Raw genomic sequence first — 16,537 nt, forward strand, 5'->3', positions numbered from 1 at the left:
CCTCAGCCATGCTCAAGGTCCTAAACAATATCATAACCGCCACCGATAAGAGACAATACTGTGCAGCTGTATTCATCGACCTGGCCAAGGCTTTCGACTCTGTCAATCACCACATTCTTATCAGCAGACTCAACAGCCTTGGTATCTCAAATGACTGCCTCGCCTGGTTCACCAACTACTTCTCAGACAGAGTTCAGTGTGTCAAATCAGAGAGCCTGTTGTCCAGACCTCTGGAAGTCTCTATGGGGGGTGCCACAGGGTTCAATTCTTGGGCCGACTCTTTTCCCTGTATACATCAATGATGTCGCTCTTGCTGCTGGTGATTCTCACAATCCACCTCACAAAATGATCCACCTCACACCGACACAATTCTGTATACTTCTGGCCCTTCTTTGGGCACTGTGTTAACAAACCTCCAGACAAACTTCAATGCCATACAACTCTCCTTCCGTGGCCTCCAACTTCTCTTAAATGCAAGTAAAACTAAATGCATGCTCTTTACCCAATCGCTGCCTGCACTTGCCTGCCCGTCCAGCATCACTACTCCGAACTGTTCTTAAGCATCTCCAATCCAAAATTAAATCTAGAATCACCTTCCTATTTCGCATCCTTCACTCATGCTGCCAAACATACCCTCGTAAAACTGACCATCCTACCAAACCTTGACTATGGCAATGTCATTTACAAAACACTCTACTCAGCAAATTGAATGCAGTCTATCACAGTGCCATCAGTTTTGTCACCAAAGCCCCATATACTACCCACACCCACAACTGCAACCTGTATGCTCTTGTTGGCTCGCCCTCACTTCATATTTGTCGCTAAACCCACTGGCTCCAGGTCATCTATAAGTGTTTACTACGTAAAGCCCCACCTTATCTCAATTCACTGGTCACTATAGCAGCACCCACCCGTAGCACGCGCTCCAGCAGGTATATTTCACTGGTCACCCGCAAAGCCAATTCCTCATTTGGCCGCCTTTCCTTCCAGTTCTCTGCTGCCAATTACTGGAACGAATTGCAAAAATCACTGAAGCTGGAGACTCATATCCCCCTCACTAACTTTAAGCATCAGCTGTCAGAGCAGCACACAGAGCATTGCACCTGTACACAGCCCATCTGTAAATAGCCAATCCAACTACCTCATCCCCATATTGTTTTTGTTTTTTTGCTCCTTTGCACCCCAGTATCTCTACTTCCACATTCATGTTCTGCACATCTATCACTCCAGTGTTTAATTGCTAAATTGTAATTACTTTGCCACTATGGCCTATTTCTTGCCTTTCCTCCCTAATCTTACCTCATTTTCACGCAATGTATATACATTTTTTCTATTGCATTATTGACTGTACGTGTGTTTATTCCATGTGTAACTGTGTTGTTGATTGTGTCGCACTGCTTTGCTCTATCTTGGCCAGGTCGCAGTTGTAAATGACAACTTTTTCTCAACTGGACTACCTTGTTAAATAAAGGTGAAATAAAATAAAATAAAAAATAAAATAAATACATGGAGTTAGCAGAACTAATTGCTTTTTAGGTTGAACGTCTAGTTTAAAGAGTCATTCTACCAAATCACATCTGTTACAACTTCTAACGATGGTGAGTGGAGGAGTCAAGCGCAGAGACCAGGTAATTCAGTACGTGGATATTTTATTCCATAAACTGTGGATCCACAACATGCAAAACACCAGGGCGCATGAAACAACCCGTCCCAAAAATACACCGGACTAAAAACTGTCTGGAAAAATACTGATAACACTCATACATAGATAACAGGAAACAAGCCCGCACAAATACCCAGCGGGCCTAGTGCCCTTAAATAGCCTACAAACAAACACTAACTCAAAACAGGTGTACCCAATTAAACCCAATAAACAGAAACAAACTGAAAGGGAATCGATGGCAGCTAATGGGCCGGCGACGACGACCGCCGAGCGCCGCCCGAACAGGAAGAGGCACCATCTTCGGCGAGATTCGTGACAACATCAGTCTTCTGACCATCATTAATATGCAGTAGGGGTTCCATAAACAGCAGAGAAAGTACCCATGAGAAGCCTATTTCTCACATATCCAGTTGTCTAAAGAGGAACACCGATAGTCATGCCATTCTCCTGATGAGTGATAAGAGATAAACACACAGCTCAAGTTATACCTGCAGTGGAAACAATTCAGAGGTAAACTGGCCACTCTCTCAGAATCTAGAGTATGAACAACACAGAGAATCAGTCCTACTCCTTAAGCTGTGGTCAGTGGTGTGCCGTTCACCAATTTCAGAGTCAGTCAGACCAATCCAGACATGATTAACTGATTAAAACCCATTGATACATGTTTATTGTTGTGACAGGAAACAATATTGTTAATACAAATTCTCAACTGATTTTTATCTCTCTATCTAACCAACATCGAGAGAGAAAGCGAGAAAGAGATATCGTTGCATGCATAATGAACTATATATCTTAACATCGAAAAAAACTATAAAAAGAGGAAGAAATAAAACACGGAACAGAATGAACAAGCGGGTTGAAGAGCGGGTTACACAAAACTGTCTGCTTTACAAGCTTCAATCCCAAATAGCACCCTATTTCCCTGTATAGTGCCCTGTATAGAGAATAGAGTGCCATTTGTGATACATCTCAATAGTCTCCTTCTTATTGGTGGTTTGAGCCTTGAAACATCCTGCCACCTGCTGTGGGCCACAAACAGAGAACAGAGAAGGACCAGGCTTACACACATCATACCAACTACTCAACTACTACTCAGTCAGAAAGGTGATCATAAGTTAATACTGTCAGCAAAAGTAAATTAGAATCATAGATATTACAATAAGAGGTCAGACAGACTGCAGTTAGTTAAGATGGTCGACTATGTCAATAAACAGGTTATTGAATTAAACAAGGTTATTGAAGGAAACGAGAACAGAGCAACGAGGAGAGTAAAGACTGAGACCCATCTCTCAGGTAAGAACAAAACATTTCTCCCTCTCTCTCTCTCTCTCTCTCTCTCTCACACACACACACCCACACACACAAATACCACATAATCAACACTTATTTATGGTTCAGTTGGTACGAGCGTGGGTTTCAAAACCTGCTGGGGTCACATACACTATAATGTATGCATTTAATGTATTTATTTGGAACTATTTAAATACAAAATAACCTTTTTAAACAACAACAAAGTGTACACCCTACCACTGTTTTTGGTAAACAGCTGAGTGATGGGGCTGGAGAAATGTAACCACTCTCAAATTCATAGTCAGAGCTATGTATGCAAGGACTGAACATCCATAAGATTAAAATGACAGTTTTAATCATTTGAGGCTATAAACTGTTAGTTTACAATCCATTGTTAACAGTTACACCGTAAAACAAGCTTATAGTTTGGGTTCTGATGGGTTACACAGTTAAACTAAGCTCATGAGGAATAAATCATTTACATTATTCAAAAACAATATATATATATTTATATATATATATATATTAGTCGCATACAAATACACATTAGCATATGTTATTGAGGGTGTAGTGAAATTATTGTGTTTCAACAGTGCAGTAATACTGTATCTAACAATACACAACAATATGTACAATTCTAAAAGTAAAATAATGGAATTAAGAAATATAGAAATATTAGAACGAGTAATGTCGGAGTCCAGAGTATAAATATATGATGGGATGTATAGTATAGACATTATGGATAGAAAATATAGTATATCTGAAAAATATGTAGCATAGAATAGTATATGTACAACAATAGTTGAATAGGATGGCCTTGACTAGAATACGGTATATACATATGAAATGGGTGAAACAGTATGTAAACATTATTAAATTGTCCAGTGTTCCATTATTAATGTGACAAGTGTTCCATGTTTATGTACATAGGGCAGCAGCCTCTAAGGTGCATGGTTGAGCAACCATGTGGTAGCAGGCTAGTGAAAGTGGCTAAGTTCAGGGCAGGATACTGTTTGGAGGCCGTCTAGTGATGGCTATTTAACAGTCTGATGGCCTTGAGATAGAAACTGTTTTTCAGTCTCTCGCTCCCAGCACCTGTACTGACTTCACCTTCTGGATGATAGCAGGGTTAACAGGCCATGGTTCAGGTGAATGAGGTCTTTGATGAAGTTCTTGGACTTCCTGTGACACCGGGTACTGCAGATGTCCTGGAGGGCAGGCAGTTACCCCCTGTGATGCGTTGGGCAGACCTCACCACCCTCTGGAAACACATGATGCGGTTGCAGACGGTGCAGTGATACAGCCCGGCAGGATGCTCTCAATGGTGCATCTGTAGATGTTTGTGAAATTCTTAGGGGCATATTTCTTTACCACCAGTCGCTGTTGTGACTTCTCCACCACACTATCTGTGTGGATGGACCATTTCAGGTTGTCAGTGATGTGCACGCTGAGAAAGTCATGGGTGAACAGGGAGTACAAGAGCAAGCACCCTTGTGGGGCCCATGTGTTGAGGATCAGCGTAGTAGAGGTGTTATTGCTTAGCTTCACTACCTGGGGTTGGCCTATCAGGTAGTCCAGGACCCAGTTGCACAGAGCAAGATTAAGACCCAAGGCGCCAAGCTTAATGATGAGCTTGGAGGGTACTATAGTGTTGAAGGCTGAGCTGTAGTCAATGAACAGCATTATTACATAGTTATTCCTCTTGTCCAGAAGGGATAGGGCAGTGTGCAGTGCAATGGCGATTGCATTAACTGTTACAGACCTATATCCATCCTACCCTGCCTATCTAAGGTCTTCGAAAGCCAAGTCAACAAACAGGTCACTGACCATCTCAAATCCCACCGTACCTTCTCCGCTGTGCAATCTGGTTTCCGAGCCGGTCACGGGTGCACCTCAGCCACGCTCAAGGTACTAAACGATATCATAACCGCCATCGATAAAAGACAGTACTGTGCAGCCGTCTTCATCGAACTTGCCAAGGCTTTCGACTTTGTCAATCACCATATTCTTATCGGCAGACTCAGTAGCCTCGGTTTTTCTGATGACTGCCTTGCCTGGTTCACCAACTACTTTGCAGACAGAGTTCAGTGTGTCAAATCGGAGGGCATGCTGTCCAGTCCTCTGGCAGTCTCTATGGTGGTGCCACAGGGTTAAATTCTCGGGCCGACTCTTTTCTCTGAATATATCAATGATGTTGCTCCCTGATCCACCTCTACGCAGACGATACCATTCTGTATACTTCCGGCCCGTCCTTGGACACTGTGCTATCTAACCTCCAAACGAGCTTCAATGCCATACAACACTCCTTCCGTGGCCTCCAAGTGCTCTTAAACGCTTGTAAAACCAAATGCATGCTTTTCAACTGTTCGCTGCCTGCACCCGGACGCCCGACTAGCATCACCACCCTGGATGGTTCCGACCTAGAATATGTGGACATCTATAAGTACCTAGGTGTCTGGCTAGACTGTAAACTGTCCTTCCAGACTCATATCAAACATCTCCAATCTAAAATCAAATCTAGAATCGGCTTTCTATTCCACAACAAAGCCTCCTTCACTCACGCCGCCAAACTTACCCTAGTAAAACTGACTATCCTACCGATCCTAGACTTCGGTGATGTCATCTACAAAATAGCTTCCAATACATACTCTACTCAGCAAACTGGATGCAGTTTATCACAGTGCCATCCGTTTTGTTACTCAAGCACCTTATCCTTTTACGGCTGCTGTACCTGTACAGGAACCAAATCAGCGGAAATTCCAGAGCGCCAACTAATAGTACTCGATACAACTCAAACTTTCATTAAAACTCACATGCAAGGTACTCAATTAAAGCCACACTCGTTGTGAATCTAGCCAACATGTCAGATTTGTAAAATGCTTTTCGGCGAAAGCATGAGAAGCTATTATCTGATAGCATGCACCCCCAGAAACACACGAAGGGGACGTAAAACAAAGAAATTAGCGTAGCCGGCGCTACCCAAAATGCAGAAATAAAATAGAAAACATTCATTACCTTTGACGAGCTTCTTTGTTGGCACTCCTATATGTCCCAAAAACATCACAATTGGGTCTTTTTTCTCTCGATTAAATCAGTCCATATATACCCAAAATGTAAATTTATGAACACCGTGAAATCCAGGAAAAAAGTCACGTTTCCCAACGCAACGTCATTTTTTAAAATTAAAAAAGTTGCCTATAAACTTTGACAAAACACTTCAAACTACCTCTGTAATCCAACTTTAGGTATTAGTAAATGTTAATAAACGATCAAATTGATCACGGAGTGATCTGTATTCAATAGCAACAAGTTTGGAAAACGAAGTCCACTTTTCCCCCTCCATTTTTTCCAGCTGTGGACTCGAAGACAGGATGTGCCTATAACTCATCTGACCAAGGATAAAGTTGCCTGGAAATCACAACACTGGCGACATTGTGTGGAAGCTGTAGGAACTGCAAGCCCAGGACCATCTATTATTGTTTGCAATAGACAATACATGGATGGATTTTTTCTTCGTCGATTTTGTGTTCAGGTTTTCTTGCGATTTTGACCATGGAACTCGTTCTGTTATAGTCACAGACACCATTGAACCAGTTCTAGAAACTTCAGAGTGTTTTCTATGCACACATACTAATCATATGCATATACTATATTCCTGGCATGAGTAGCAGGACGTTGAAATGTTGCACGATTTTTAACAAAAAGTTTAGAAAATTCGCAGCAGCCATAACATTATATCACCCACCACTGCGACCTGTATGCTTTAGTCGGCTGGCCCTCGCTACATATTCGTCGCCTGACCCACTGGCTCCAGGTCATCTACAAGTCCATACTAGGTAAAGCTCCGCCTTATCTCAGTTCACTGGTCACGATGGCAACACCCCCCCATAGCACGCGCTCCAGCAGGTGTATCTCACTGATCATCCCTAAAGCCAACACCTCATTTGGCAGCCTTTCGTACCAGTTCTCTGCTGCCTGTGACTGGAACGAATTGCAAAAATTGCTGAAGTTGGAGACTTTTATCTCCCTCACCAACTTCAAACATCTGCTATCTGAGCAGCTAACCGATCGCTGCAGCTGTACATAGTCTATCGGTAAATAGCCCATCCAATTTTACCTACCTCATCCCATTACTGTTTATATTTATTTACTTTTCTGCTCTTTTGCACACCAATATCTCTACCTGTACATGACCATCTGATCATTTATCACTCCAGTGTTAATCTGCAAAATTGTAATTATTCGTCTACCTCCTCATGCCTTTTGCACACTGTATATAGACTCTCTTTTTTTCTACTGTGTTATTGACTTGTTAATTGTTTACTCCATGTGTAGCTCTGTGTTGTCTGTTCACACTGCTATGCTTTATCTTGGCCAGGTCGCAGTTGCAAATTAGAACTTGTTCTCAACTAGCCTACCTGGTTAAATAAAGGTGAAATAAATCAAATAAAATATATATATAAATAAATAATCCATGGATCTATTGGGGCGGTATGCAAATTCCAGTGGGTCTAGGATGTCAGGTAAGGTGGAGGTGATTTGATCCTTAACTAGCCTCTCAAAGCACTTCATGATGACAGATGTGAGTGCTACGGGGCAATAGTTAACACGTTTAAATGTCTTACTCACATCAACTATGGAAAACGAGAACTCACGGTCCTCTGGAATTAATAGGTAAATATCATTAATTTAAAAGTCCCAAAAAATTGATGTTGCAATCGCAGATTGACCCTGTAATCACGCTACAGCTATATTGTGTAATTTCGGGTAATTTCTTCATACATTAGCTTCCTGTTTATCCCATTTGAGATGACTGCACTCCTGAGCAAACTGTTGCTGCCAACCCTCAATCGAGTTAAACCAATGACGTAATGGAAATGTTTGGTTGTCAGAATTTGTATTATAATCGTTAGTGATGTTTAATGATATTAATTAGTGATGTAGAATGATGGTGTGTGTGTGTGTGTGTGTGTGTGTGTGTGTGTGTGTGTGTGTGTGTGTGTGTGTGTGTGTGTGTGTGTGTGTGTGTGTGTGTTTTCCTCTGCAGATGGAGGAACAAGACTCTACAGGCTGGCTGCTGTGTGTTTTGGGATGATGTGTATTCTACAAGTCATTCTCAACATCTCCCTAAAGCTAGCTTTTTGTGAGTGAGTCAGTGTCCTAAATTACACAATATCAGCTCTCTTCCATTTAGAGTACATTATTTTTGACCGGGGTCAGAGTACTCTGGTCAAAAGTAGTGCAATACATAGAGTATAGTATGCTATTTGGGACCCTTTTCCATTTGGTACCCTTGGGTGCCATTTTGGACCCTATTCCATGTGCAGGTATATAGTGGCTTGCGAAAGAAATTACATTTTTACATTTACATTTAAGTCATTTAGCAGACACTCTTATCCAGAGCGACTTACAAATTGGTGAATTCACCTTCTGACATCAGTGGAACAGCCACTTTACAATAGTGCATCTAAATCATTTAAGGGGGGGGGGGGGTGAGAAGGATTACTTTATCCTATCCTAGGTATTCCTTGAAGAGGTGGGGTTTCAGGTGTCTCCGGAAGGTGGTGATTGACTCCGCTGTCCTGGCGTCGTGAGGGAGTTTGTTCCACCATTGGGGGGCCAGAGCAGCGAACAGTTTTGACTGGGCTGAGCGGGAACTCTACTTCCTCAGTGGTAGGGAGGCGAGCAGGCCAGAGGTGGATGAACGCAGTGCCCTTGTTTGGGTGTAGGGCCTGATCAGAGCCTGGAGGTACTGCGGTGCCGTTCCCCTCACAGCTCCGTAGGCAAGCACCATGGTCTTGTAATAACAAACAAGAAATAACAACAAAAAAAACGGAAAACTTGAGCATGCATATCTATACACCCCCCCCAAAGTCAATACTTCATAGGGCCACCTTTTGCAGCAATTACAGCTGCAAGTCTCTTGGGGTATGTCTCTATAAACTTGCCACATCTAGCCACTGGGATTTTTGCACATTCTTCAAGGCAAAACTACTCCATCTCCTTCAAGTTGGATGGGTTCCACTGGTGTACAACAATCTTTAAGTCATACCACAGATTCTCAATTTAGGTCTGGACTTTGACTAGGCCGTTCCAAAACATTTAAATACTTCCCCTTAAATCACTCAAGTTTTGCTTTAGCAGTATGCTTAGGGTCATTGTCCTGCTGAAAGGTGAACCTCCATACCAGTCTCAAATGTCTGGAAGACTGAAACAGGTTTCCCTCAAGAATTTCTCTGTGTTTAGCGCCATCCATCATTCCTTCAATTCTGACAAGTTTCCCAGTCCCTGGCTATGAAAAAAATCTCCACAGCATGATGCTGCTACCACCATGGTTCACTGTGGGGATGTTGTTCTCAGGGTGATGATGTTGGTTGTTGGGTTTGCGCCAGACATAGTGTTTTCCTTGATGGCCAAAAAGCTCCATTTTAGTCTCATCTGACCGGAGCACCTTCTTCCATATGTTTGGGGAGTCTCCCACATGCCTTTTTTCTTCAAGCAATTTTTTTTTCTGGCCACTCTTCCATAAAGCCCAGCTCTGTGGAGTGTACGGCTTCAAGTGGTCCTATGGACAGATACTCCAATCTCCGCTGTGGAGCTTTGCAGCTCCTTCAGGGTTATCTTTGGTCTCTTAGTTGCCTCTCTGACTAAGTACTTTTTTAAATTTCACTTCAACAATTTGGACTATTTTGTGTATGTCCATTACATGAAATCCAAATAAAAATCCACTTGAAGTACAGGTTGTAGTGCAACAATATAGGAAAAACGCCAAGGGGATAAATTATTTTGCAAGGCATTGTAAATGTATTTTACTATATTACTATAGTTCTATACTCACAAAGCATGGATCACAATTCAGACAATACTTGATGTTACATAGCTTGTGGAACCAGAAGTTTGTCAATAATGTTGACACACAAAAAAATAATGTTGACATCACCCATAGATAATTAAGTGACTACTGTAACTCGTGCCCTTGGCCTTGTGTACATCACTGAACATTGTACAATGCATTGCTGCACTGTAAAATACATAGGGGGCCATTTGGGATGCATCCCAGGAGCTTCTCTTCTCTTTCTATATTTCGTTCTCTGATGAAGAGTTGGAGGACCAGCATGGCTGGAGGGAGTTTCCACCATATTCCTCACACCATTTCAATTCAATCAATGAGGGGGAGTGTACGAGTGTACACGTCGGGATAAGGGTGGTGAATCGAAATTTAGCCCCCGTCAGTTATCTACACCCCCTCAGACCTGTTAAGGCTAGGGATAATACTGCACCCTTTGGATGAATTGCGTGCCCATAGTAAACTGGAAAAAAAATCTGTCCAAAATTGCTAATATATGCATATAATAATAATTATTGGATAGAAAACACTCTAAAGCTTCTAAAACCGTTTGAATTATGTCTGTAAGTATAGCAGAACTCACAGGGCAGGCAATCTCCCAAACTAGTTTTGGCATCCAGAAAGTTGGGGCAACTTTGACGTCATAGCCCCCACCCTTCCCAACCAGCTATGGATCTGGAAACACTTTCAATGTCTTCCACTACATGTCCTCATTCAGTAGAGCATTTAATTGTGCAAATTCCGCGAACTTTGACCCTTTGAGACGAAAAACAGTGGGTGTCGCGAGAAAATACATGCGCGTTAGGGCGCGAATTGGACACAGACCTTCCTCTGTTCCAGCTTGCCTGAGATGAAGTACGATTGTCCGGTTGTAATGCCAATCGTTTTGTACGTTTATAACATCTTAAAGCTTGATTCTGCACTTAGTTTGACCAGTTTAGTCAACATATAATATGTAATTTTGAAGTTTTGATGCGCAACTGTTCTGGACCAGAAGTCATTTTTGGTGCATTTGAGCTGAAAGTGGTAGCATATGCTACTATATGGACACCCGAACTGAAACAAAACAATGTATTGGGTAAGTATGACTCCTTCCACTACATTCTGATCGAAGACCATCAAAGGTAAAGGAATATTTATGTTGTAATTTTGTATTTCTGTTGACTCCAACATAGCGGAGAAATGTTGCTTAAGTCTGAGCGCCGTCTCAGATTATTGCATAGTGAACTAATTCCGTAACGTTAGCGGTTGCATTAAGAAGCAGTGTGTCTTTCTAACTATATGTAGAACATGTATATTTAGTCAAAGTTTATGATGTGTATTTCTGTTATCTGGCGGAGCTATCTATAATTTCTCCGGATATTTTTGAGGATTTTCTGAACATGGCGTCAATGTAAATGGAGATTTATGGATATAAATTGCATATTATTGAAAAAAACAAATGTACTATGTAACATGTCATATTACTGTCATCTGATGAAGATTTTCAAAAGGTTAGTGAATTATTTTTCTTTTAATCCTGCATTTATGATTGCATCTTTTGTTTGACAAAATGGCTGCATATCGTCTATGTCTTTGTGGTGGTTTGACATAAATATGTGCTATGTTTTTGCCGTAAAACATTTTAGAAATCTAACACGCTGGGTAGATGAAACTTTTGAGCTATTGGACTTGTTAATGTGTGGAGGGTAAATATTTCGAAGAATATTTTTGCATTCTGTGCGCCACCGTTTGAGTTGAGCAGGGGGGGGTGTGGTTCCCGCTGGGGAACCTGTACCGTTAACAAGTTTTAACTACACCCCCCTCAGTTAATTACAATGTTAGAATGTGTTGTTCAATACGTGGAATATATATTTCTCCAACGAAGTTTAACAGTGGAAAACCTGTCCTAAAGGAAATCTGTCCTAAAAATCTTGCCCTTTTTCCAAATGTGTGCAATTGTACACTTCCCTTCATGGATTTAAAAGGAAATGACTGGTGCATGGGAATTCCCTCTTGTGTCCATGCCTACACCAAGCCAATGCTTTTAGATTTGTGGGATGTAGTGGACAAGTGCACACTTGAGGAGAAAGGAGAGATTGTTGGAACGCAACCCAGATGTGAATAGTTTAAATATGATGGAGGCTGTGTGTATGCTGTCTGTACTGTAGGTACCGGAAGAGTGGTGGAAGAGAGGGACATAGGGGTCCCAACAAGGACTCTGTTAGGGTGTATTGAAGGATGGAGGCTGTCGGGATCCAGCTGTTACTTCCTGTCTACTGAGAGGAAAACATGGGAGGAGAGCAGACAAGACTGTCTGGAGAGAGGAGCAGACCTGGTGGTTGTAAACAGCAGAAATGAACAGGTGAGAGAGAGAGAGAGAGAGAGATAGAGAGAGAGATTCACACGCTTATGAATCAGGTAAATAATTAATACTCACTTTTTCTAAACAACAGATATTCCTCACTGGATTAAACAGGAATATTGATAGTGTTTGGATCGGTCTGACTGATAGAGAGACAGAGGGGACCTGGAAATGGGTGGATGGTACACCACTGGCCACAAGGTGAGAGATAATAATCTGGCCATATGACTCTAACCATTTTAAGTAGAACAACATCTGGGTATGACTTAGAATGTTTATCACAGTGTCTGACTGTCTGGTTCTCTGTGTTGTTTTCCTTGCAGGTACTGGGGGCGTAACCAGCCTGATAATGGTGTTGTTTTTGCAGTACACATAGGAGAGGAGGACTGTGTTGAGATTAATTATAGGTATACTGACCCTGTAAATAAATGGAATGACATAGCATGTAACTCTCAATTTAACTGGATTTGTGAAAGGGTGATATAACAAACAATAGCTTATTATGTACAGTAGCATTGCATGTAGGTCTCTCTCTCTTTCGCTCACTTTCTATATGGTTAGGGTTAGGCATAAGATTAGCAGTGTGGTTAGGGTTAGGTTTACAATCAGATTTGAAGCAGATACATTTTAGAAATAGGCAGGGTTTCTGACTTTGCAATTAGGCCAGATAGTGACAACCGAGAAATAGTGGTATTACAGACTTGCCTATGGGCTCTTTCTCAACTCACCTTTCCTCGATTCCTCCTCACATCTTCTCTCCTCCTCTCCTCAACACACATTGGAGGATACAATCCAAGGGGAGGGACCTTGGGCCTCCTCTTATAGAGTTGAGGGTGAGGAGAAAAGGAGAGGAGATTAAATAAATAAAAATTAAAAAACGTGGAGTAGACGTTGAATTTATGTCTGTGCCAGTGGGACTGTACTCTGTAAAATGCTTGTATTAATTGATTTTATTAGGAACGTGTCATTCCATAGGCTTAGGCACAGAAAGTTAGGTAATAAAGGAGCAATTGTCAGGATTTACCAAGGTGGGTGGAATCAGGCGCAGAGAGCAGGTTTCAGTGATTAGACAGTTTAATCTCCGGAGCACAAAAACAATGGTCAATCCAACACACAGGGTGAATAATCCAATGCAGGACCAAAACAGTCCGGAGAAAAAAAACACATGAACCCCAACCAAATAACAGGAATACAAAAACAATCCCGCACAAAACAAGGGCGGGACAACCTACTACATATAAGGACACTAATTAAACTAAAATACACACCGGTGAAACTAATAAGACAAATCCAACAGACAAACGAAAAAGGGATCGGTAGTGGCTAGTAGGACGGTGACGACGACCGCCGAGCACCGCCCAAACAGGCAGGAGAGCCAACTTCGGCGGAAGTCGTGGCAGCAGGTGTACCAGCTTCATGCTTGAATGTGATTGGTTCGTTAAAATAGTGTGACATGAACACAGACAGAGGGTAGAACAGTACTACAAAAAAGTACTACAAAAAAAGTATGAAAATGCAAGCCGCTTTGGATAAGAGCGTCTGCTAAATGAGTAAAATGTCAAATGTACTAAGAGGACACAGATACACACTGCATGCCGAACGCAGGCACGTACACAAGCATGCAGGCAGGCACACACTTACACATACACACAAGTGTGAAGTTCAGCATACAGTAGATATTAACATTAGGAATCAGTTAGAAAGGTAATCATATAGTAGATATTACCACTAGGAGTCTTTTTTTTCTTCTTAAAGGGGTGGATCAGCTTAATATTGCGGAAAGAATATTAGTTCCATCAATGTAATTGTCTGCATCATTTCCAATCCTCCATATATTTTTGGGGTAAATATATATATCCATACACGCATGCATACATATACACATATATACATACACATACCTATATAGACATACTTTTTAAAGAATATACCTTTATTATTATTCCCCGCAATTGGAGTAAACTAATAAACACTTCGGCTTTTACCTTCAATTTATACATCTTATACACATTTTACAGACACAGTCTACTTTACAATAGTTATTTTGTTTGTTTTTAGTCCTTCCTCTATATCTGATGTCCATCCAGTTTGATTTCTATTTGTAACTGTGCTATTTCACAAAGGATCTGAACCTGTATACATTTTATAGACCCCGTATGTTTTACATGTTTTATCTTCATATTAGTCCCACCTTTCAGCTCCATTCAACCTCTCCCATCTATCTCACAACATTATTCATTTTGGATTTCTATTTGCCATATATTTTTCAACTGTGCTGTGATGCTTCACAAATCAATTTAACCTTTCTAATTTCATAGCTTCTACAGATTGTAAATTAAAAATAAAATGTTTTGCTAAAATAATTATTATATTATTGATTGATTGATTGACTATGGCTTTTCAAATCACCCAGTGTTCCTATCTGCAGTGTTAGTTCTCGCAAATGTTGCAATTCTTCAGCCATTCCTGGACCTGTGACCAAAAACGAGCTACATATGGACAATACCAAAATAAATGATCGAATGACTGCCTCCTCACAGCAGAATCTGCAGAGCTGGGAAGATTGTATCCCCCATATATATAACATTCTATTAGTTGCAAGTATTTTTTATATTAATTTAAATTTAAAAATTCTAAGTTTTGCATCTGGCGTTTTGCGTATCAATTCATAAACCATGTGCCATGGAATGGGTACATCGAAAATCTCTTCCCAACTATTTTGCAAGTTATATGGCACAGCTGTCAGTTTTTTGGTCCTTAAATTGGTATATGTTTTTATTTATCACACTTTTCTTTATCCATGTACAGTGCCATGCGAAAGTATTCGGCCCCCTTGAACTTTGCAACCTTTTGCCACATTTCAGGCTTCAAACATAAAGATATAAAACTGTATTTTTTTGTGAAGAATCAACAACAAGTGGGACACAATCATGAAGTGGAACGACATTTATTGGATATTTCAAACTTTTTTAACAAATCAAAACTGAAAAATTGGGCGTGCAAAATTATTCAGCCCCTTTAATTTCAGTGCAGCAAACTCTCCAGAAGTTCAGTGAGGATCTCTGAATGATCCAATGTTGACCTAAATGACTAATTATGATAAATACAATCCACCTGTGTGTAATCAAGTCTCCGTACAAATGCACCTGCACTGTGATAGTCTCAGAGGTCCGTTAAAAGCGCAGAGAGCATCATGAAGAACAAGGAACACACCAGGCAGGTCCGAGATACTGTTGTGAAGAAGTATAAAGCCGGATTTGGATACAAAAAGATTTCCCAAGCTTTAAACATCCGAAGGAGCACTGTGCAAGCGATAATATTGAAATGGAAGGAGTATCAGACCACTGCAACTATACCAAGACCTGGCCGTCTCTCTAAACTTTCAGCTCATACAAGGAGAAGACTGATCAGAGATGCAGCCAAGAGGCCCATGATCACTCTGGATGAACTGCAGAGATCTACAGCTGAGGTGGGAGACTCTGTCCATAGGACAACAATCAGTTGTATATTGCACAAATTAAGCCTTTATGGAAGAGTGGCAAGAAGAAAGCCATTTCTTAAAGATATCCATAAAAAGTGTCGTTTAAAGTTTGCCACAAGCCACCTGGGAGACACACCAAACATGTGGAAGAAGGTGCTCTGGTCAGATGAAACCAAAATTGAACTTTTTGGCAACAATGCAAAACGTTATGTTTGGCGTAAAAGCAAACGAGCTCATCACCATGAACACACCATCCCCACTGTCAAACATGGTGGTGGCAGCATCATGGTTTGGGCCTGCTTTTTTCAGCAGGGACAGGGAAGATGGTTAAAATTGATGGGAAGATGGATGGAGCCAAATACAGGACCATTCTGGAAGAAAACCTGATGGAGTCTGCAAAAGACCTGAGACTGGGACAGAGATTTGTCTTCCAACAAGACAATGATCCAAAACATAAAGCAAAATCTACAATGGAATGGTTCAAAAATAAACATATCCAGGTGTTAGAATGGCCAAGTCAAAGTCCAGACCTGAATCCAATCGAGAATCTGTGGAAAGAACTGAAAACTGCTGTTCACAAATGCTCTCCATCCAACCTCACTTAGCTCGAGCTGTTTTGCAAGGAGGAATGGGAAAAGATTTCAGTCTCTCGATGTGCAAAACTGATAGAGACATACCCCAAGCGACTTACAGCTGTAATCGCAGCAAAAGGTGGCGCTACAAAGTATTAAATTAAGGGGGCTGAATAATTTTGCACTCCCAATTTTAAAGTTTTTGATACAAAGTATTAACTTAAGGGTGCTGAATAATTTTGCACTCCCAATTTTTCAGTTTTTGATTTGTTAAAAACATAGTTTGAAATATCCAATAAATGTCGTTCCACTTCATGATTGTGTCCAACTTGTTGTTGAT

At 41.1% G+C, this 16,537-nt stretch overlaps 1 protein-coding gene across 2 annotated transcripts; it reads left to right on the top strand.

Annotated features, from left to right (window-relative positions):
* The first annotated feature begins 2,678 nt into the window (after window positions 1–2,678).
* Window positions 2,679–14,507, top strand: LOC135541716 (CD209 antigen-like protein D). Of its 2 annotated transcripts, XM_064968025.1 has the most exons (5): window positions 2,679–2,956; window positions 8,001–8,096; window positions 11,951–12,144; window positions 12,236–12,345; window positions 12,468–14,507. In XM_064968025.1, exons 1-5 carry the CDS (start codon window positions 2,854–2,856, stop codon window positions 12,628–12,630), a joined length of 666 nt encoding a protein of 221 aa, XP_064824097.1. In that variant the 5' UTR covers window positions 2,679–2,853; the 3' UTR covers window positions 12,631–14,507. The 2 variants fall into 2 exon arrangements, with proteins under 2 accessions (XP_064824097.1, XP_064824098.1); XM_064968026.1 differs by lacking the exon at window positions 8,001–8,096.
* Window positions 14,508–16,537: the final 2,030 nt, after the last annotated feature.

Source organism: Oncorhynchus masou, chromosome 6 (assembly GCF_036934945.1).
Source record: "Oncorhynchus masou masou isolate Uvic2021 chromosome 6, UVic_Omas_1.1, whole genome shotgun sequence".
Taxonomy (NCBI): Eukaryota; Metazoa; Chordata; class Actinopteri; order Salmoniformes; family Salmonidae; genus Oncorhynchus; species Oncorhynchus masou.

What these genes read in the sequence shown, in the direction of transcription:
- LOC135541716 (XM_064968025.1), top strand. Translation starts at nt 2,854, where the DNA reads ATGGTCGACTATGTCAATAAACAGGTTATTGAATTAAACAAGGTTATT. An exon ending in GACTGAGACCCATCTCTCAG is followed by an intron (nt 2,957 to 8,000) that starts GTAAGAACAAAA and finishes TTTCCTCTGCAG; the next exon opens with ATGGAGGAACAAGACTCTAC. An exon ending in TAAACAGCAGAAATGAACAG is followed by an intron (nt 12,145 to 12,235) that starts GTGAGAGAGAGA and finishes TCTAAACAACAG; the next exon opens with ATATTCCTCACTGGATTAAA.